Here is a 22,924-nt window from a genome sequence, read left to right on the forward strand (position 1 = left end):
GGGTACAACTCTTTAATAACTTGAGTTTAGTGCAGTAGCACTACTAGGTGCATTTTCCGATTTCGGGCATACATACACAAGTATGTTTGTCCATGAAGCCTGCTTTATGGCAGGCGGCACCTGCCCACCAGGTTGTCACACCTGGCAGGCCTTCACCCGGGTGAATTCCACCTGAGTGAAGGCCCTTAGGTCTTTACCCAAAGGCCTTTAGGGTGAAGGCCTTCATGATAAATGCCTTTAGGCCAAATGACTTCAGCACGTAAGGACACTGTAACTAGAGCTCCTGCATGATGTTTTGCACCTTGCCATGCTAAACTGCCTTCTATATATGTATATATACATATTTTTCCTCTTTTACACATAGATTTTCTTTTCAAACATAGTTACTGGGAACAGCAAAATGTGCCGCACGGTAGTGCGTCATTTTTCACCCTTTATAAGTCACACCATTGTATAAGACGCACTGACAAAAAATCCTGAAAAAAAAACCCATGAATTATACGCTGGAAAATATGGTAGATTAAACTCTCCTGATAAGCTGTACAGTTCCAGAATCCCTATATAGTTACTTACCGGTGAAATCCAAAAAAAAAGCCCACCATAAGGACCCATTAAACTTGTCTTCAGAGGTTAATTTTTGCAGGGTGACATCAGCAATAGTTGGATACAACATAAAAAAGCAGTGAAGCTCTGCCTACATTCAGGACCGCTGCAAAGAATTCCTCTGTAACAAAAAAGTAGTCGGTTGTTAAAACTCTTCTAGTTACCTAAGCAAGAAGCTAATCACAAGAAAAAAAATGATAAGCTCTAAAATTCTGATACCTGGCTGGTTCAATAAAGTCAAACATTAAAAAGCTTATTTCGTTTACTGCTGTGATTGGCAAGCGGAGTAATACAGGATGCCGCATACCGTGGCCCAGTGTTACCAACTGCTGTTTTTAGGTTGTCTCCTACTATAGCATTCAACAACAGGTGAGCAATAGAGCAATACAAAAAGTTAAGACGAGCTGTTCTGGGTGTGATTCGGTTAAGATGAACTTTCGCAGCGACCGCAAACCCTAGCGACCCCGCGCAACGGCATTTATGAGGTGACTGCGAAGCACTATCGAGCACAGAAAAATATCGAAAACGCTTCCACTCAAGGAAGCGCATCCCAACAAGATAGCTTCCGTGCATCTTCGTGACGCTGTGAGGAAAAGCTGTTTTGCTGGGGCGCATATCCTTGTAGGGAAGCTTTCTTGCCGATGCGGAAGAGGCAGCGCACCTTCGTTCCTGCCTGCGCACGGCGCAGAGATGCCAGATCTCGGCATCGTGCACGCGTCATGTGCCACACGTTTCCACCGGCGGACTAAAAGAACCCGCTAACAGTCGGAAGCCGAATTTGTAATTGACACGAGGTCACAATTTGCGTTATCACAGCGTGGAGATGGCCAGATATTGGAGCCGTATGCGTACGACAAGGGCACTGCGTGTGAAGGACAAAAAGGAACATGGTGCACCTGATCGTAGAGTGGATAACAGCTACATAGAGGAAGGAGCGAGATAAGAGAGAGATGCACAGCTACCCACCTTCAAAGCATTCAAAGCTCAAAAATAAAGTCAGGAACAAACAAACAAACAAAAACAAAACAAATAGCAGTCGCTGCGGAAGAGAGAGGGAAAAAGAAAGTGCCAAGAAAACTAGCTAGGCCAATGCTGTTTTAAAGTAGGATAATGTGACTTCGTTTCAGGCACTCACTGTTCAGCTTACTTCATACATAGTGGCATAAAATGTTCCATCCTCTCACTGAAAGGTCACTGTTTTCATGTAACACATAACAAATCTGGATGCGCATAGCGTGCTCACGTATCTCTTTTGAAGGAACTTCTGTCAAGATGGACTTCTGATATGGCGAACAAATTTTCTGCTCCCTTCAAGTTTGTCTTAAAGGGAGTCTACTGTACAATGATTTTATCATATCATCACTAATATATATAACCAGACATTAAAGGCACACTGAGGACAACTCTATCCAATTATTGTTCTCAGTAAAAACTGATTCTCTGGCTCTTTCTGGCTATGAGGATGTTTGTCTGGTGGCAAAAAATGCATTTATTGGCCAGAAAGCTGGATTTAGAAACCTTCCTGCCAGTCAATTAAAATTTGTGACATCCTTACCGAAAAGAACAGGTTGCCACCATTTTGACGTGAATGGCGGTGAAGCGCAGCCTCAAGTACCCACGCCAAGAAATCTGTGTCGACACACGCATTTTACTTGTAAAATCGGTCGGTGAAGTCAACACCTGTATTTTTTTTTTTGTCTTTTCTAGCTTATAAAAGCACTCTTTTCTGTGAGAGTGGCCTCTTTGTGATTGGAATGCAGTAGCCTATCAACACAGGCGAACCTCTATTTGCCCTCAGTGTCCTTTTAAAAGTGAACATTAGCACCAAGTATAAAAACCATGTATGCAAGCAATATGGCAAAATATGCTGCTTGTGGTTATCATTAATGCACTTATCATTAACTTAAACATCAGTTTTTAGATGCACCTTCAATAAAATAAAACATCATCATCCTCACCTTCAGACTCATTGATTTGAAGTCATGAAGCACAGAGGTCGAAGCTAATTAGTATTAAGCAAAGTGAGTGCCAGTAAACATACCTACACAAAAGCAGCAACACTGGCAGCAAAACAATTCACATTGCCCATCCGACAAGGATATAGCAGTTTCCAAGGTTGCCAGCCTCAGTGCACTTCTGTAAATCTTATGTACTAATGAGGTCAGGGTTGTTCACTTCTGCACCAACCTTGGTCAAAGCAGATGTGAACTGTGATTCCATCCTTTGTGCCCCCATGAATCTGAAGTGCGTAAGTAGCACAGACACCCTGAAACTCCTCCTGTTGAGCAGCAAACAGGGCTAGCTGGTGCAGTACTTGTACTAGTTGCTCAAACTGTGGCTCACTTGGGCTCGCTGGCACAGCATGTAGACCACCTGTAACATGGGATGGGTGACACAGCACAATGAACATATGCCACTACTCCAAAGAATGACCAGCGTACTGTAAGCAAGGATCCAACCTCACAACAATATAATTTTCACAAATGGCTTACAATGCTCGGAAAATTAGCGCTGCAAAAAATTCGTTTCCCGTCAAAAATGAAAAGTTTGGATATCTAATGGTGTACTTCAGTTGGTGATCCAGAGAAAGTTTTCTTTCTCTGCGAAATTTAAAAGAATGTTTCAAGGCTGATTTGGACTCAGCTGCTGAGTTCTGACTAGACCATGACAGGTATCTTGCTTCTTTGCTGATTCGGAGAGATGCTCTGGATCGCCGACTGGAATATACCATAAGTGCTTCCCTCCTTAGCATTGGCCTTACAAATACGTGAGGAGGCGCTCCCATATGGCAGTGTAGTCTCTGTCATTAAAATGTCTGAATAACAAAAAAGCATGAACTGATGGTCACCTGAAGGCAGCTACTGGCACACTGCTAATATGTCTGCCACAGTGTGGCTTGTTCTAATTGCGTCTTCATTGTCTTGAGACCCACATGCACTTTAATAAGCCATGCTGCACATATTGGCTTCACTGTGCCAACTTGTTAGATCTGCCTTAACAATGGCTTCACAGTTTCTTCATGCACTATGTCAGTAAATAAAACAGTTTGCCATGGCTGCTTTCCAGCTATCTTGTGAAATTGAGTGCCTGTGAATCAATACAAAATTCCTGCACGAATTAAATTATGAAAACTGGAGCTGGGGCAGGACAAGCGATCGAGTAAAAATCTGCATGGTGCATTGCAACCCATGCATCTCTGACGTGCGGAACGGCACGTGTGACGACACTGAGAGAGCCTTTGTCGATAAGCCAAAAAATAGCCTGGCTGCGTAATTTCGGTTTCTGAGCTTTGTTGCCAGCCTGTGGCGATGGCGGCTGTCGGGGCTGTGTACCTGCTACTCGTCTGAAACCGCCTGCGTGCCACTTTCAGACACTAACAGGCTGACCTTTTTTTTTTTAGAAGCAGTATTGCCATTTCCACTTAACCGCGCACTCACCCCACTTACGACCACGTAACTACTTCCTCGTCACGGGCTTTTCACTGTTCGTGCGAAGAAGCCACTTCACAAGAATTTTCGGCAAAGGGGGCAAGCATTTAATATCTGCACCCTTGGATAATTGAGGCATTTCTTTAGGCTCCTCGAAGTCCAAATTAATGAGGCTTTACTACTATCCATCATGTGATTTGTAGGTGCCTGTCATATGCCCTTCATGGATTTCATTTTGTTCCGCATTCTGCATGACCAAAATATAGGTTGCATACTGTTATGCTGTCTAATTAAACAGTATACATTTCTGTGCACATCATATTTTTTTTCTATGACGCTGTGTCAGTCTAGGTCTGTTCAATTCAGATGCAAAGCCTATATAATATTTTGATGAAATAACGGAAACAACATTTGCTAATTTACCTTTATCTGAAAATTTTTCTCGTACTGAAGAGATATTTGATATTTGAAGGCATTTTTTTCATATTTGTATTCAAAAATTTCAATATTCACATACCTCTACTGTCAACACAGTGGTTTTAAAGACCCAGCATTACAGTGCATACACTTTTGCTTTGAGCTGGCACTTGACCCTGTCAGGCAAGAGCAAGTCAATTGGTGCAACAGTACTAAACAATGTGTCTGGTGAGCACTGCTGTTATTCTGGATGTGCAGAAAGTTCAGATACTTCAAATAGTAAAAATGCCATACAAACCAAGTCGCATTCACAAGCTATTCAAAAGCTCAAGCAATTGCACACCCCAACCAACAAATATTTTTGATTTAGACACTACCTCTTAATTCAACTAAATTTCAAAACCTTTTATGTTTCAATATAACAGCTTGCTGGGTACCCTTCAAATGCCTGGAGACAGTGAAATAGCAAAAATTGAAAAAAGGTCTTAATGCAGCAGTTGGAGTGAAATAGAGAGGAAAAGAAAATAAGATGGCAAAAAAAACACAACTGTACTAATACTGCTTTTAGCAAACTTGCCTGAGCATATGTCATTATGCAGCTCATACCAGCCCCACCAGCCTGCAACCGCGCCTATCATGCCCTTACTACATTGCTTTTGGTTGTGCATGGTGCAATAAACACTTTCCTTTTTTTTTTTTTTTGCAATGAAGTTTTTGCTGCAAAGGCACTTCATTGTTTTCGCATAACAGACGTTTGAACATGCCCGGCATGCTTGCGCATCTTTCCTGGAAAAGTTCAGATATGAAAAACAAGGTTTCATGGTCCTTTCAAGTTTGTCTTCTGCAGTCTCTAGAATACTGGAGTCTACTGTTATTGTGTTTACTCGCTTAATGAACTCACTCGCATAATGAACCCACCCTCTACTTAAGTCAATGAGAGTTTACTTTTCTGTTAACCTCTCATAAAAACATGCACCTGACCATTGGGGACGGTGCTCAGCATGTTCACTTTATATCACCATGATCAGCCACCGTCGCCGACTATCGCAAAATCGTCACATCGCGCTGCAATACAGCAAACACTTTTGAACCAAATGATGCTGAATGCGAGTCCTGCAGGGATGCAACTTGTGGACTGTGCACTTTTGTTGATCATGGATAGATGGCCCCTTTTCTTTTATTTTCAATTGGTTCGCCTGCGATAACCTCTGGTTGGGTGCGGGCTTCCTCTCGATTTTTTTCTATTTTATTTTATTTAATTTCTTGAGAGTTTTACAATTAAAGGGCAGTAGGGCAGGTGAGTGGGCTGGTGGGTGGATGAATGTATGGCATTAAATTTCAACTCTTACAAAAAAATCTCTTTAAACTTTATTTCCGTAGCCTAATGAACTCTCCCCTCCAATTGATGTCAACTTTTCTTTAAAAAGTGGGTTCATTACACAAGTAAATACGGTTTCACTAAGAACAAATATGCCAAAGTACACTAGATTTCCTTTTTTTTTTTTACTGCCACATTTTGTAGAAAAGCACTTCAAGCTAACAGTGTACAGACGCGGCCATAAGTAAACTGAGCATGCTATTGCGTTCGAAGTGCAATCAGGCTTTATCCATTGGTAATGAAGAAGCGTTGGTTATCTACATAAAAGCGCACCAACCTCCGCTACCAGCATGCGCGCACCACTGCTAGAAATTTCAATTAGGTGACGCGTGAAAAATATTCGAAGACAGTTGCGTGCTCCGTTTACTTTTGTCCGTGCCTGTACATATACAGGGTGTCCACGCTAACTTTAGCCAAGGATTAAAAAATAAAATATTTGAGGTAGGCCAGGGAAACCACTTACATACATCTACCAACCGGCTTGCGCATCATAGGCAATTTTTGTTTTGCAATTAATTAATTAGCAATTAAGATAATTTTTCTAAATGCGTAAATATTGACTTTAGACAGAAAATGTGAATAGCAAAGTTGGAGAGCACCTTCAGAAACCCCCATTCCATTTATTTGCGGTAAAGAAAACCTCACTTGTATCTTTTTTCCCAGCTCCAAAGAAAGCCCGCGAAATACAAAAAAAATCACGCGACTAGCACATTCGTGCGCCACGATTGTGCTGCTCTCAAATGTGGCTTGAGTGAACAAAATCAGCTGCTGGTAAGGCGTGACGACCTCAATGCGCCAGCAGGCCCATATGTCAACGGTGGTTGCGGCCCCCGCGCGAGCCAGTCTGCAAGCGTGACGGTGCAAGTTGCTGCGAACGCGCCGGGCACTATGAGCTATGAAATGGCCGAAGGTGACAAACACAAATGCGACGAGTTTTATTCGCCACTGAGAGGCGAAAGAAGATAGGCAAGTATTTTACTTATCTTCTTTTGCGCTAGTCACGTGATTTTTTTTGTATTTCGCGGGCTTTCTTTGCAGCTCGGAAAAAAGAGACAAGTGAGGTTTTCTTAACCGCAAATAAATGGAATGGAAGTTTCTGAAGGTGCTCTCCAACTTTGCTATTCATATTTTCTGTCTAAAGTCAATATTTACACATTTAGAAAAATTATCTTAATTGCTAATTAATTAATTGCAAAACAAAAAATTGCCTATGATGCACAAGCCGGTTGGTAGATGTATGTAAGTGGTTTCCCTCGCCTACCTCAAATATTTTATTTTTTAATCCTTGGCTAAAGTTAGCGTGGACACCCTGTATATTGAAATACTTTCAGAAACATGTGGTTCACTGTAAATTTTTAATATCTAAATTCACTTTGCAACAAAAAAATCTGGCATGTACCCAACCCTGTTATAAAATAAATCTTTCACTCAAGTAATATCTTGGTGTGGGCTAATGGGTGATTCATCATGGAAAGTTTATGGTTAATTGGGGTTTAATGTCCCAAAGTGGCTGAGGCTATGAGGGACACTGTAGTGAAGAGCTCCGGAAATTTCGACCACCTGGGGTTCTTTAACACGCACTGACATCACACGGTACATGGGCCTCTAGATTTTCGTCTCCATCGAAATTCGACCACCGCGGTCGGGATCGAAACCGCATCTTTCGGGTCAGCAGCCAAGCGCCAGAACCACTGAGCCACCACAGCGGCTAATCACGAAAAGTGGCAGCGCAAAAGAAACGGGGATGAAGATGAAGAAACATTCATCAGGTAGTTCAGCGCTTGTCCTGTCGTCCATATTTCTTCACATTCGTCCCAGTTTATTTTGTGCTGCCACTTTCCATGGCTTTCACTCAAGATGAGTCTACAACGCGTTTTCATTTCACCTTGACCAGTGGCATAACCCTTGCCAATCAATTCTACATGTTTTACTACTGCTTCGTTTTTCGGCACTTTATATCTCAAGAACTCACCTGGACCACTAGGCACTGATGTCTGGGTTTTGGTGTGCTCTGAAGGGAACCCAAGGGCACTCTTCAGGGCCGACATAACAGGAGTCAACGGGTTGCTTGGTTCAGCAGTCTTCACCACACGGGCCACTTTCCTAGGCCGAATAACCAACAAAAGTTTATAGCAGATGTCCATCCTACTAAATTTACATCATATATTCAAACATGACTTCAAGTGCTCACAAACGCTGGCTGCTGAGCATTCTGGCATGTACAGGTAGGTGATAATGACATTTTATGCATCTATTACCTTCATGGGCGACCATTAAAGTGAAAATGACACTTCACAACATTAGGCTTCACGCTCTGCGACAGAGCTACACAGCCTATGGGATCTACTGGTGTCTTCGGCTGAGACACACTGTCTCTGTGCCGGTGCGCAAGAAGTGACGTCAAATACTACACGAGTGGCACGTCCCCTTGCACCTCAGCAGAACGTGCAAAACACATAGCAGAGTGCTGTTGCTCTTTCTGCCCTCTGTTCACCGTGGCCTCCGAGACCCTCGAAAATCTGGAAGGACATTCCTACGAGCAGCTGACGCCAATGACCGCAGTCAGCAATTTGTACATTTAGCAACAGCCTCTTCAGTAACAGCGCTCAGAATCGTGCTTGTAACAGGCGTTCATAGAAATGGTGTGAAGCGTGGGATGCACAAATATGCTCGTGATATACTGCGATCATGATTATGGTGGTGCAGGTATGTCAGACACCACACCACGGCATTATGCTTGCCAGTTTCAATGCATACACTTTAGAGCTTCAGCCAGAGTAACTTCTGAAAACATTTGCAGGCGATTCTCAATCCACTAAGCTTCCCACATTGTCACTTCATATATCCTATAGCCTATGCACAGGCCGACAAAAAGTATGATGTTATAAAATGGAGGCATGCCGAATGAACACCATAAGCCATTCGCTGCATGAGCTAAGGCAGAACTAGCAGGATTAAAAATATTGACAACCCTTTAATTTTTTTAAAAGGGAAGGCATATGGCTCACTGGCCGGTGGCTGCATGATTGCAGTGGAAATAAATGCATTGCAGCTGCTATAATGCTCAACATTTCTTTAAAATATGCCTCCTTGTAATGATGATGACGATATAATGCTTTGCCTGTTTTTTCCTCTTTGTCGATGCTGCGTCAACCAATGTTTACAGCGTCAACAGCGTCATCTGCCTGTGACGTCTCCTAGCACGCGCTGCATGACGGGACTACACCGCGCTCCACTGTTGGTCTCCAGCGTGGCGCACACGCGTGTCGTGCTCATCCCAGCCGAACATATGGCACCGTACGAGTGGCATCCAGCCGAATGTGGGGCACTGCACGAGTGCGTAGAAAACTCCACGAGTACCGTCAGCAGAAGACACCAAAAGTTATTGCAAATCATCACATGTGCTTTTCACTTCTAGTGTGCTGCCGCGGTGGCTCAGTGGTTATGGCGCTTGGCTGATGACCCGAAAGACGCGGGTTTGATCCTGACCGCGGCCGTCGAATTTCGATGGAGGCGAAATTCCTGAGGCACATGTACAGTGCGATGTCAGCGCACATTAAAGAACCCCAGGAGGTTGCAATTTCTGGAGCCCTTCACTATGGCGTCCCTCATAGCCTGAGTCGCTTTGAGACGTTTAACTCCCATAAACCAAAACTTCTAGTGCCACACGAAAGCCCCTGCCAGAAGAACATTGGTCATGATAACAAAAATTTAATTTCAATTTCAACTTCATGTATATAAAAAGAAAGAAGCACAAACACAGCCCACAGAAAAATAATGAAAATGATCTAAGATTATGTACCATTTATAATTAGAATATGGCCCTTTAACATTACAGAAATGACTCTACCTGCGTATAGCTTTTTTTTAAGTTGAGACACTGAGCACTGGCCAAACAAGCTAGATTTTAATTGAAATAGTAATGCGGAATGCACTAAGAGGTTTCGCCATGTGAAGGTGGTGCGCCACCCACACGACAAAAAATGATGAATGTTTACTACATTCGAATCAGTGCCAAAGCATGGATTTGTGCTACATAGAATACGACAATGAGTGGGCTGTGCGTGGGACGGAGCGCTTGTGATTCTCAGACATACAGTAAGCAAGAGATGATTTTTCTAAGCTCTGAACCTCCGGACTGGTGCTGTCGCACTAAAACTTGTGGCATGAATGTAAGAATGCATAAATCCCCACCAACTGAACACTTCTGAGAATTACAGACGCAAGAAGAATCAAGAGATGTCCTTAGGAAATTGGAATATGAACATTTCGGCAGAAATCTGCTTGGTTGGGAGGTGAATTAGAGAGAAAAAACTGTGATACTCCGACCAAAGTCCCACGTGAGAACCGAAGTTTCGGTGCCAACTCGGCACTTTTTCCAGGACTGAATAAGTACAAGCAAGAAATGCACTTTTTTAACTGCCACTGGGGGGTCACTGCCATGTGAATCACAACAGGTCACAATGGGATCGCAGATTTTCCACTCTACGAGTCGCACGAGTTGGGGGTTGGTGGGGAGGGGCATTGCGATGTCACTAAGGCCATGTACAGACACTAATGGAAGGGAGCCTTAACAGCATTTTACATTCCCGGGTGTGTTTTGTATGTGCCAAGATTCCATGAGCTGTCACTTCAATGGATTGGCCTGTCTCTTCAACCCTAGCACGCTCGAAGTTGATGCGATGGTCCATGTCCTCAGTCTGTGATTGCACTGTGTTGTTGTTCAAAATTCCAGACATCTGAATAACGCCCGCAATGTAATAGATGATTTGAGGTCATGCTAAAACTGCAATATAATCACTGCTTGTTCATTTTTTGTCTTCCAACCCCTGGGCAGGCTCGCGTGTTGGTGCAAATTAAAACAAAGCAAGCGGAGACCATATTGCAGTATTTTTATGTCTCCCATGACTTCAACTCGTCTTTTAAGTCACAGCCATCACTTAGGTGTTGATACTAAAACCAAAACAGCAAGAGATATAAAAAATTCAAATTATTTATAACCATTAAAGAAAACGACTAAAATTTGGGACAGTAGTGTGTCTTTGTACGCTTGTAGGTTCATAGCCTTAGAAAACACTGTAGCACAGCAGAAGACGAAAACACAAAGAACAGAAATGAACACCACGGGCGCTAACTTGCGACAACTTTTATTCTTCATGAGCAGCATATTTACATGCCAGAAAAAAGACGTAATCATTTGTGCGAACAGTGTCGATTACATAGAAATGCAAGTTCTTTGCAAGAACATCAGAATCCGTACGTCACGTGTGAGGAAGGTGTCACCTATCAGATTCCCTTGCCATGCGGGAAAAAATATATCAGCCAGACTGGAAGATGCTTAAACTAGCGCCTCATGGAACATGCTCGCAACGCCAGAAAAGGACGAGGAGGAACATTAGTTGATCGTGTTCTCTTGTGAGAGTAAAAAAAATTGCAAGCCACTTTTTGAAAAATGTGTTGTTATAGGGAAAAGCAGGGAAAGGATAACGCGCGAGATCGTCGAAGCTGAAAAGATAAATAGTTTAGGTCACACGTGAATAAGCACACCTTCCATTTTCCTCTGCGCTAAAGAACTTGCATTTCTATGCAATTGACACTGTTCGCACAAATGATTACGTCTTTTTTCTGGCATATAAATACGTTGGTCATGAAGAATAAAAGTCGTTGGAAATTAACACCAGTAGTGTTCGTTTCTGTTCTTTGTGTTTTCGTCTTCTGCTCCGCTACAGTGTTTTTCAAGACAAAATTTGGTGTCGCTACTCTTTTAAAGGGTTAATGAAAGCTTTGTATCGAGAATGACACAGTGTGCAATGTTTACATTAGAAAAATCTCAAAGCATTTTTCAGAATTTTTTTATCAGTGGCCACACTCCTTATATATTCTGATGGTGGAAAAAAAAACACCGAAAACATATGTGTCATCAGCCACAAGTTATCTTGCACTCAACAATGTGTCAGTAGCTTTGGCACAATATTTCAGGCCTGTTGCATTGCTTCTGTGTTAATATGAACCCCACTTCCATGTTCAAACTCTTCTGTTGCATTGCGTAATGGAAATAGAAGTGCTTGGTGCCTTTATGCGCAAAGAAAATGTAAACATTACTTACATATGCATATAACATCCATTACGTTTCGTAAGGCAACGAGTCTGAATACTCTGACCGCGGCATGGTCAGTATTATTGTCTGTGACTGTACATACCTGTATGCTTTTTTTGCACATGCATGGGTACAAAAGGACTGACGCATGCCGCCATGCAATGTGGCCTGCCATCGTTCCAATGGTCCACTTCATGATGTGAAAAGAGCACTGCTCTTTGACATAAATTTCTCAGTTCACAAAACGCACCGAAGAGTGTGCAAACATTAATGACTATAACAAATAGAGTAAAACCTCATTGATACATTTTTTAAAGAATGTATTATTTGAGAAAATCTATGATCCACAAGGCCTAATTCTAAAAAATGGAACTTTTGACTGAGATAGACATTTGAACTGATACTTTCACTCTATAAAAATATTGATCAGCATTTCTTGGTGCAAGGTCTGAGCAACTCCTTTTCTAGGGCTCCCAGGATTCAGACCACATTTTCATCATCCCTAGTAGAGAAAAAAAATTCTTAACACATCCAGTCTAGCAACGGCAATGGAGAAAGTAGCCGGGATATCTACCGTGTTGTTTCTGGATGCTTTGCCTTCTTGCACTAACTAATGCACAGCGGAGAAGCCACAACGTTGGTTAACTGTACTGCTTTCTCCAGACCCAGCCTGCTTGTATGCAAGCACACCGCTGCAGTTCTCAAATGCTTCACTCCCTTGCATTAGGCAGTGTGAATCAGCAGCTACGTTTCTCGTCATATCGCGTCCCTGCTGGAACAGGCCGTTTGCACGATAGTGCTGTTTGTTTTTAGGATGCTTTGCCACTCTTTACCTCTGCACTGCAAAAAAACCATCATGGCGAACGACTGCAGCTACATTCCAGCTTTTCACGTCGCACGCACACAGATTCGGCCTACTTATATGTTTGCACACATGTGTTTGGTCACTAAAGGTATTATATGACCAAGATTTGTCAAAAGTTTGAATGCAGAAGCCAGGAAATTATGTTACCCAAGAACGTATTAACTGGAAGCAAAATTGTGTAACTTCATGAGACATCTTTATTGCCTGTTATTTTTACCATATGAACCGAGAACATATCATCGAGGTTTTACTGTATGCTCCGTAATTAAAAAACATGACACATTAACAGTAGCTACATTAATGAATGCCAACATCAGGTCATAGTGGGATACACCAAAAGTACCAAAGTTCCACAACGATGTTATTTTTCATCTCATTCAAGGACATCAGCCATGCTGAATTAAAACTGAATCCCCCATTTATTTGCTAACAGTAGGCCCAACTCTGTTAATACAGTAGACTCTTGTAAAAATGAATTTGAAGGGACAAGAAAATCTGTTCTTGTCAGAAGTTCATCCTAACAGAAGTGCCCCTAAAAAAAAAAGGTGTGTAAGCATGCTAGGTGTGTCCAAATACCACATTTACTTGAGTAATTTGAGCAATTTTTTTTTTAAGTTAGGACTTCAAAGAGGGCTTCTAACAAAGCAATGAAAAAGCGCCAAATTATAAACACCTTGGTGTGCACTTGAAGATCCCATGTGGACCTGTGTCACGAGGCATTTTCCATTGACAGCTAAGCTGAGGGTCTCCAAGATTATCAGAGCCTTCAAAGTTCAAAGCCACGCCACTGCTTTATGGCAAAGACGATCACCGTTAGAGTTATACTATAATAGTCTCAAACTAAGAACTCGTGGAACTGCTGTAGCTGCCATTTGGTTTTTAGTGCACAGATGCATTTTATACTGCTACATCCCTGGGCATCCATGTCCACCTGTTCTGTCCGCAGTTTCGCGTCTGTCGTTGCAGAGCACGGAGCAATAAAATAATCCATCATGCCTCGTGACAATCCACCACATCACCTGCCTGGAGCAATGGAATGACCCATTATGACCCATGACTACTCCTCAGCCCATTATGGCAACCCAAAATTCCATTCACTTTCCATTGCTGTAGGTGGTGGCATAATGCTCATCCATCAGCACTCCATGGTATGTCGGGTGGTGCACGCAACATTACCACCGCATAAGTCAAGGACTGTACTATGTTTTTGATGGGATCATTGTTTCTGAACATGTTTGCCTAGCAGAATAAGTTTTCAAACAGCATCACTAGTAACAAAAGGAAGACTAGTTGCAGTTTTCTGCAAACTTGATCTGCTCTACAATGCTGCTGGCAATGCGTTAATCACTTGGATACACGTGCTATGAATTTTATTGAGTATGAGTCAGTGCAGTGCATCTTTTGATACAATTAATACAGTAGCACAAAAAAAAAAAAAAAGATGTGGACACACACGAAAAACACATACCAAGCACTCACTCACAACTAAGCTTTATTCACAGAAAGAAATATGCAGAAAAAATGGTGCATGCGCAAGTAAGTGCTGACATAGGCAAAGATGAATAAGGGTTCAACAAAAAGAAGCAAGCAGGTGCCCATACTTAATATCTATATAACAGAACTTGCGTTCATAGAGAAATCATTTATTGGCTTATAAATCTGGCTTTTTTCTTTGGAATAAAAAATGCCTCCACTGATTCCCGAGAAACCATATACCAGTGCTGATACACAACTTTACTGTCTGCAAAATTCTGCGCAGTTACATTATGCAGTTGTATCAACTTGTCCAATATACATTTTTTTACCTGTTGGTGTGTATTTGCAAATGTACACCCTTTGTAACATCACCTTGCAGTCCCTTATCAAATAAATAAATAAATCTCTACCCATGTATCCAGTCATCTTCTTTTGTTACCTTTCCTTTAGATTATATTATAAATTTTAGTGAACTCATCTAGTGCATCTCCTATGATATTGTCCCACTAATGGTTTTCTCTATGCCATTAAATATTTTTGGAAAATAAAGAAAAATGGCCATTTATTACTAGTATTTACTTTCCTTCAGTACAATCACTGTGTTAACCTTATGATACTGCTCTACCTTTCATTTGAAACTTAACAATGCCACAATTACAACAATTTAATAAAAGTTGTCAACGTTTCTTTAAAGGGGCTGCGAAACACTGCTTGGGGCGGTACCGGCTATACTTCAGGTGGATTCTTTATGTCACACAGATGCTGACTTAAAAAGAATTACAGGAATCGATGCACAGGAACGGGAGTTATTTAATGAAGAAATTTCAAAATACAAGCAAACAAAACGCTGCCCTCAACTCGATTATGGCGGGTCTTCCCACTCCTATTTCGCTCTCCCAATGACGGCACCTGGCTCAACCAGTCAAAAGAACCTGCCAGAGCACATCCCGGAAGTTTGCACTCCATGGTTGCCTGCTCTTTGTAACTCATTCTTGCTGAGATTGGCAGCGTCGTTTCCATGCCAGAGCCCCTGGTGGTGTATTTTTATTTTACTTGCTTTGCAGGGCTTTTATCTGAGACGAACAAGTTGTTTTTGTTGATCTAATATATAACACCGACAGGTGACAATATGTGTCTCGTTTATTCACACAATTTGCAGTATATTTACTGTTTGTCCAATCATCAAGCTCGCGCTAGGTGATGTCATATCCACTGCTAAAGCCCGCCACTGTGTGGGGACACCATCAGAGCCATGAATTTGTTTTTGGGAGGACATTAAAATATAAAAAATGGAATACACGCGGTATTACCGACGCTAATAGCACCATTGTAACTCACTGTATGCGATCAACAGGCAAAACAGTCAACTAAGATTGTGTTTCTGGGCCCCTTTAATGCCTTTTGCTCATAAGCAGGATTACATAATTTGCAAGAAAAAAAGAGAAAGGAATTCAATAAATCAAATTGCAACTTCAAGGGCAAGGAAGCCATCACCTCACATACTTACAGCGTAACTTTTATGACTTCCAGACCCCATGGAAGGATAGTTTCATTCAATTTGGTCTGCAATATGTCAGAAACAAGCAAAGTAAAATCATTGTACAATAGATGACACAGCATTAATTATTCCACAATTTGCAGGCATGTAAACAATAAAAATATTCATAATGTTTAAACGTTAAAGGATGCAACCTTTAATTCCAATAAACATTAAATAAAAACAGCAAGAACAACTTGGCAAAAACAAGCACACAAGCTAAATATGCATTCCCAACAAAGCTTTTCACACAACTTTTATTCATTTTTAAAAATCGTGCACTCAAGCAGCATTAATTTCAAACTGAATGAGGCTGCAAATTAGCCTGAGCACTGAAAGTTCAAAATATAGATCTTTTAAATGAAAAACTACTTTCAGAATGGGTGGGAGCAGAACAGCTACAATGAACAAGTATGATGCCTTGTTAGAACTGGCAGCGTTACCGCACAGTCAAGAAATCATGGCACTGGTATAGTACGGTATGATGTGTGGAGTTTGATGTCCTGGATCTGCGTTAGGGCCATGAGAAATGCTGAAGTGGAGTGCTCTGGAATAATTTCGACCACCTGGGGTTCTTTATTGTGCACCAACGTTGCACAGCAGATGGACAAAAATGTATACATCAGCACACACCCCAGCAGCACCGTCTACAAGTGATGATCTTGACCTAACAATGATGGCCAGACGTCATGCTCAAGTGTTTGATGTCAGAAAATGTAGCAATCCGGCAGGTACATAATGGAGGCGAAAGAACTTCTGGTGAGTTTATGAACTTTACGTACTGCACCAATTAGAAAAAATAGTGGAGTGGTGCAAGGTCATGCACTGCAGCTGCTGAGCATATTGAATCAAAAACCTAGAAAGGTGTTTCAAAGGGCCACAAATGCGATAAGCAATACATGCGCTGTTCTTGAAATAGAAATTACAGGCAAGCACACACCAGTAGAGTGGCCTCAATGGCCTCCCTGCGCCGGTCTATGTCGTCCTGGTCACTGCAGCCCAGCAGGGATGCCAAGCACTGCTGGCATAGCGCACCCACCGTAGCATCCACCTCCTTCACCCGAGTCACGTAACGCACACTATGCACGACTTGCCAGTGTAGCTCAGCTCCCACCTCAATAATGGCTCCATCACCAGTCAGGACCTGGATGCAGTGCACATGAACTAAAAAGTACACCACTAGCACCACTGCACTGTACCTCACGTGTGGGCACTTCAAAAACCTTGGGCTTGAGGTCCACTTTCATGTAGGAATCGATGACAGGAAACACCAGCACAAGGCCTGCGTGGTTAAAAGAAAGTGCTTGGCACAACCACAAGCATGTGCAACTTTACAATAGCAACAAAGCAACTAAATTCTCTTGCCTCTAAAGCTCAACTTATACCTATTTCTCTTATCATGCCCTTGTTAATCCCAGTGTCTTCCTTTAGTAGTATGAATAGCATTTAAAATGCTTTTGCCACACTGCCATCAGTTTTTAACTAGCCTGGGGATGGCATTATGCCAAGTGTAAGCAGCTAACTGATTAATGATGCACAGTGGATTAACAACTCAAGCGATATTGTTGGAAGCAATCTGTGCTAAGCCTAAAGAAACTAAAGTGTAGTGACCACTATGGCTTACTAGTAGATTTCATTCTAAGAGCAACTGCTGCTGGGCTAGTTGGTTATGGTTCATAATTAAATAGTTTTTAGGCGCAAAAACAGACAAGAAACATAAGTAGGTGACAGGACGATGGCGCTTCGTCCTGTCACCTACCTATGTGTCTTCTGTTTTTCGCACCTAAAAACTATTTAATTATAGATTTCATCTATTTGAAATACAACACACAGCATTATAAAGGAGATGACGTTGAAACTGCATGTGAACAGGACAAATGAAAAGAAACAAATGAAGCATTGATAAAAACCCACCAGTTGACAAAGAGGTCAGAATGTACTCTGTCCACAAGAAACCATATTCGCATGTAAATAATGCAAATATTTTCCCCTCGATTGAAGTGCTTCAGATGCACACTGGGTTACACTCAAAATCAAGGTACAAACATAGCAGGATTTTTTGTCTGCTGTTCTTCAAGACAGCTAAACCAGCAGGTTCATAAGCTGCTAAGTAAAGCCAACTTTATGATGACCTTGGGTTGTAGAGACAAGGCATACAGCATGCGCACACAAAAAAAGAAGGCAGCTGGACAGGAGGCCATGGCATTGGCTGTTGAGAATAGGAAGGCTGTGAAAGCGCCATGTCTCGTTGGGATAAAAAATGGCCAGACGGGCTCAGGACTGGGAAGCAGAGCAAGGAGTGGAGGCGCAGTGGCATGGCATGGTGTTGACAGCAACCACCAGTGGGTGGTGGGGACAGGATTGTACGCCCGCGTTCATAGTAAAAAAGGAAGAAATGAAATGCAGTTCACTGCGGCATCACAGCGAAGTCTTCGGTGCCGCGTAGAGGGTGAGGAGGTTAGCCTTGTTGAAAGAGTGCAAACTGGCTCTGATTTGATATTTCCCCACCTTCCAGGTCACGCATGACTAATATTTTGCAGAGACGGTCATAACAGCCCGATCTACGCACTGGGCTTTTTTGTTTGAAGTGTCCAAGCCTGGTCAGAAGCCCTTTAAGGAAGCTACCTGCTCTATCCACAGCATTACACACACTTTACTGTGATATCTACAAAATTATCTAGAAGTGATTCATGATGAATCCCCACTCCCTGCTTCTCTGCTGGTGGCTGAGAGTGGGCAACAGGTTAACAAGTCTCCAGGGTACTTTGTACAATGCACTAATCTTCAGCAGTCCGTTACCATCTACCCTGCCGAAGCAGATTATGCTGGAATTCCAAGGATGTGGTGCTGCTACTTCCATAATGGCCGGTCCAAGTTTGTTGTTTTTAGCTTTGGTTTAAGACATCTCTGGGCGATTTGTTTCATTACTACTGATAAGGCACTGTCAGATCGAGCAGCTATGCTTATCACTGTGATAAATTCGGTTAGCAGTTGAAGTAGCTGAGACAAAGCAGCAGCAACAATGACAAACTGCGTACGCCCTGAAAAAAAAAAAAATGTTTATGATATTTCCTGAACTCTCTCACAAACAGCGGAAGATCACTGGCTACAGCAACAGCGCAGTGAGCAATAGAGGTATGGATACATACATGCACATGCATTCATTCTTAGTGTTAAGTAACTCGGTAGCGAATATAGTTGTTGTGGCGTGATTTGATGCCCTGCTCCAAAACTACCAGTGGAATTCTTCATAACCAAACATTTTTACATAAAAAAAAAATATACATGCAAGTGTTATTTCGTGGCTCCACCTTTTACCACCGCCCCCATCAACCTAACCCTGTCAATTGCAAGAAAAAGGCCTCTCCCCCTGACCTCCAGTTAATGCTGTCCTGTACAGAAATTCCAGCACTCTTAAAGCTCTTGAAGATGCCTTTTCGATAGTCAAGGATTTTCAAGGACCTGCATGGAGCCTGAACATAGCGTCACCTGACTGTAAGGCCCTGAAAAATGCAGAAGCATTCATAAAGTTCTACTCTACAGTATGAACTATAACAAGATGCTTACAGCTGTGGTGCTCAACGTTGTGCAACAATATGCGAACCTGTTAAAAACGTTCTACAGTACATTACTAAAGCTTGAGGAAGCTACAGCCCCTAAAAAATATGACAGACTCCAGCAAAACATGAGTAAGAAGATTGGCTAAGCCTGGCCATCACAACAGCATTAAATACGTGTTGCACAACACAAACCCTTGGCCTTGTACAGTTGCTAGCTTCAGTCTCTTCTTTTCCCTCACATTCACTGCATAGGCGCTTGTAACACGGTACTTCATACCTACAAAAGTTGTTAAATACAACTTGAGCGCCACGATTTAAAATACATCAATGCACTGCAGAAAGATGCACCCAAAGGAATGTTAGCAAATGAAAAGAATGTTGGAGGGAAAACAGGGAATCATAACATATTCGCCAAACTACTTGTTTCTGCCAAGTGAAACCGTCTAAATTATTTTAACTGGGGACAATTTTTCAGTACTTAAGTTGCAGAATGTGCAAAAAATCATTCAAGTCATTAGTTTGCAGCTAGCAATCTCTGTAAAATAAAAGGGGGAGACTTTTCTGTGTTTGTAAGAAAATCTGTGAATTTAAAAGGGGGAAAAAGAAAAACGACATGACTACATGTTCGTAAGCCATAACTATGATCCAGTGACCTTTTGCAAACAATAGTTGGTTCATATCCAACGACCTCTGTAATTAGTTTGTTTGCTGAGTGGGCTTTGTTTCTTCAAGAGACACTGAGTACAAACTGAAGTTGGCCTGTATCAACAGAGTACCATATTTTAAAGATAAAGGTTCTACTTCCACTAAACACAGAACTTTCATAAGCTAGAAAGGGTCAAAAAATAATACAGGGGCCACCACCACCACCAGCCTATGTCTCAAGCAAACTGTGGTATGTCAAGAGAGATTTTAGGGAGTAGATCTTCGAGGCTAGGCTACGCCATCATTCACCTCAAAACCTTGATCACGGAGTTCCTTTCAGTCTTGATGCTATAAGTTTGAATCTAGTGGCGGGAAAATTTCTAAATCCAATTTTCTCACCAATAAGTCTGTCTTTTGGTGCCCGGCAAACACCAACATAACCAGAAAGAGCCGTGGAATTGATTTTTTTAATAATAAAAAAAAAATATTGGATAAAGCTGAGCTTAAAGTTCCTTTAAGGGTGCTTTCAACATTTGTTTTTAGAGTTTTGTTCTTCCTGGCCTTAGACGGAAGCATAAATCTGGCTAATAAACTTAAGCAAAACATTAAGAAATAGGGCAGACATAAATGTTCCACAAAATCTTTCCACACAACAGAAGTCTCTCTTTTGTGATCTGTGAAATTTGCAAAACTGTCCTACACCACGATATACTGAAAAGTAGAAAAAAATTAATGAGTGCAAAGGGTAAAACATAATCTCAATCCTGAATCTGAAAACTTTACCTTTCCAGTAGTTGGAATGGTGGGTCCTTTGGAATTATCTACTCGTATGTGTGATGTGGAAAGCTATACTCGCTATAAAAGAACTAACAACTTGGTTACAAATTTGTGAAAAGAAAGGAATAACGCACACCGTTACCTTATATGGGCTCTTGCTCACCAGGGGTTGGCAGGAAACGAGGCAGTAGACGCAGCCGCCCACGCGCTCTCTATCTAGGCTGTTTTCTCCTCCCCACTTGATCAGGAACCCGATTTTAATCTGGTCTATACCTTTAAAGATATTACAACCCACTATCAAGATAGTCATTGCCTTTACCCTCGCCCATATGAAGGCCTCAAGAAGGCGGATGAGCGGCTCCTTCTCCGCCTTATCACCAATACATTGCTGTGCCTGGCAGCATTAAAGGTGCACTGAAGAGGAATCTGAACTCGTATTTTTGCCGCTGGAACTCGATCTACACGTTCCGAGTGCTGTTAGAAACTTCGAACTATTGCCCTGTGCGGCCGATTTTCCTCATTTAAATTGGATTAACGTCCGGCTCCCACCTTTTTTTTTTTAATTCCCCGCATACGGTGGGAGGAGACAGGAGACGAACAACCTTTCAGCAAGTCCCGGGAAGGCTTGCCGCTCCGCCATCGGTGGAGTGATACGTAGTGACCGGCAAAAGCAAAGAGTCCACGCGTATTTTTATTTCCGTGGGCCTAATTTGCAGCTATGTAGTCTCTGACTATATCTATTTATTCACGGAAACCTAAAAAAAAACAAATAAAAGTGAACGCAAAGCTGCCACGCGACTGCCTGAAAGGCACTCCATGCGTTGGTCGACTCCTTCCACCATATGCGGGGAATTAAAAAAAAAAATTGGCAGAGGCTCAGCTTGGTTAAGCCCGGAAATTGCGAAAACAACTTCATCCGTTTCTTCAGCCCGCATCCGCCGTGTCTACCGCCGCTCTGCGCCGACGGTTGGTTGGTTGCGACTGAGAGAAGGATGAAAAGGAAAGTGCACGGGCCTGCTTACTGGCTCCAAGCCGAGCCACCACCGCTGCCACGTGCAGATAGACGAGAGTTGAAAGATATGAGGAAAGATAAACACCACTCATTAAACTTGGCCCAACATCGCATCAAGCGATGTTGACCGGCGTGCTTGCCAGGCTGCTGCATACGCACGTTGTTTAGCTAGCCGTTCTTCACGTTCTTCGTCTGTTTCTTCGGCGCAGCGCCGTCGCTTGGCCGCAGCAGATCGTTCCAGCCTCGCCTTGTACACATCATCCGACACAGCGCACTGAGAGGAGCGCAGCTGCAGCCGCTCCCCCCCCCCCCGCCCCCCCCGTTTTATCCCGCTCTAGCGAGCGCCCTCTCTCGGCAGCGGCGCAGCTGGCATATAATGCTGTACCTCCACCATCGATGGCGCGAGCTGGGGCCCCGGCTCTCGGTCTGTCGTGACATCATACGGTCACGTGACGCGCCGCTGTGTAAGGAGGCGCCACGACCATCGATGGCAGAAAAGTGCAAGCAGTGTTGCTTTCGCAATAAAATGGGCGGGAGCTGGACGTTAATCCGATTTAGTTAGGGAAATCGGCCGCACAGGGCAATAAATCGAAGTTTTAAGACTGCTGGGATTGTGTAGATCGAGTTCCCGCGGCAAAAAGACGAGTTCAGATTCCTCTTCAGTGCACCTTTAACACATTTTGATCCCTCCTTTAGCGGTAGCTGCCCGCACTGTAGAGCAGTGTCTTCGGACACCTGTCCCATGGTGTGGGCCTGCCCCTCCAACCCGGCTATTTCCCCCATCCCCAACCCAACCCGTGAGGAGGCGACCCTGCTTGGCTGCCACGGGAGGCAGCCACCGCCACTGAGGGCCCTCTAGGGACCTCCACCTAGTGCTTGTAAGGATCGGTACGGTCTGATCCAGACATACCTCCTGTCCCTTCCTAATAAATATTTTCACCACCACCACTTGTTCCACACTGAAATTGATGGATTCTTGATGGATGGAACAACAGGCGCAGTGATTAAGTCTGAACTGCTTCTGCCAATTACGGGGGTGAACGCCAAGGAAAAAAAGGATAGAGACAATGGAGGAGAGCACTATTTGTGTTTTTCTACCTTAGTATACGTCTGTGTTCCCACAGTTTGC

At 42.8% G+C, this 22,924-nt stretch overlaps 1 protein-coding gene across 4 annotated transcripts in view; it reads right to left on the bottom strand.

Annotated features, from left to right (window-relative positions):
• LOC149351673 (stomatin-like protein 1) overlaps nucleotides 1-22,924 on the bottom strand; it is a 45,844-nt gene that overhangs the window by 22,011 nt on the left and 909 nt on the right. For 2 of the 4 annotated variants that reach the window (XM_089581021.1, XM_089581020.1), the window contains exons 4-8: nucleotides 17,001-17,083; nucleotides 16,742-16,945; nucleotides 15,772-15,827; nucleotides 7,799-7,929; nucleotides 2,791-2,976 (exon numbers count right to left, since the gene is read on the bottom strand). In XM_089581021.1, coding sequence (XP_089437147.1) covers nucleotides 2,791-2,976; nucleotides 7,799-7,929; nucleotides 15,772-15,827; nucleotides 16,742-16,945; nucleotides 17,001-17,083 — 660 coding nt within the window. Of the gene's footprint in view, nucleotides 1-573; nucleotides 725-2,790; nucleotides 2,977-7,798; nucleotides 7,930-15,771; nucleotides 15,828-16,741; nucleotides 16,946-17,000; nucleotides 17,084-22,924 lie in introns of all 4 variants that reach the window. The other 2 variants (XR_016290620.1, XM_089581023.1) reach the window with 2 other exon arrangements.

Source organism: Amblyomma mixtum, chromosome 3, assembly GCF_055824585.1.
Source record: "Amblyomma mixtum isolate Tamu chromosome 3, ASM5582458v1, whole genome shotgun sequence".
Lineage (NCBI taxonomy): Eukaryota > Metazoa > Arthropoda > Arachnida > Ixodida > Ixodidae > Amblyomma > Amblyomma mixtum.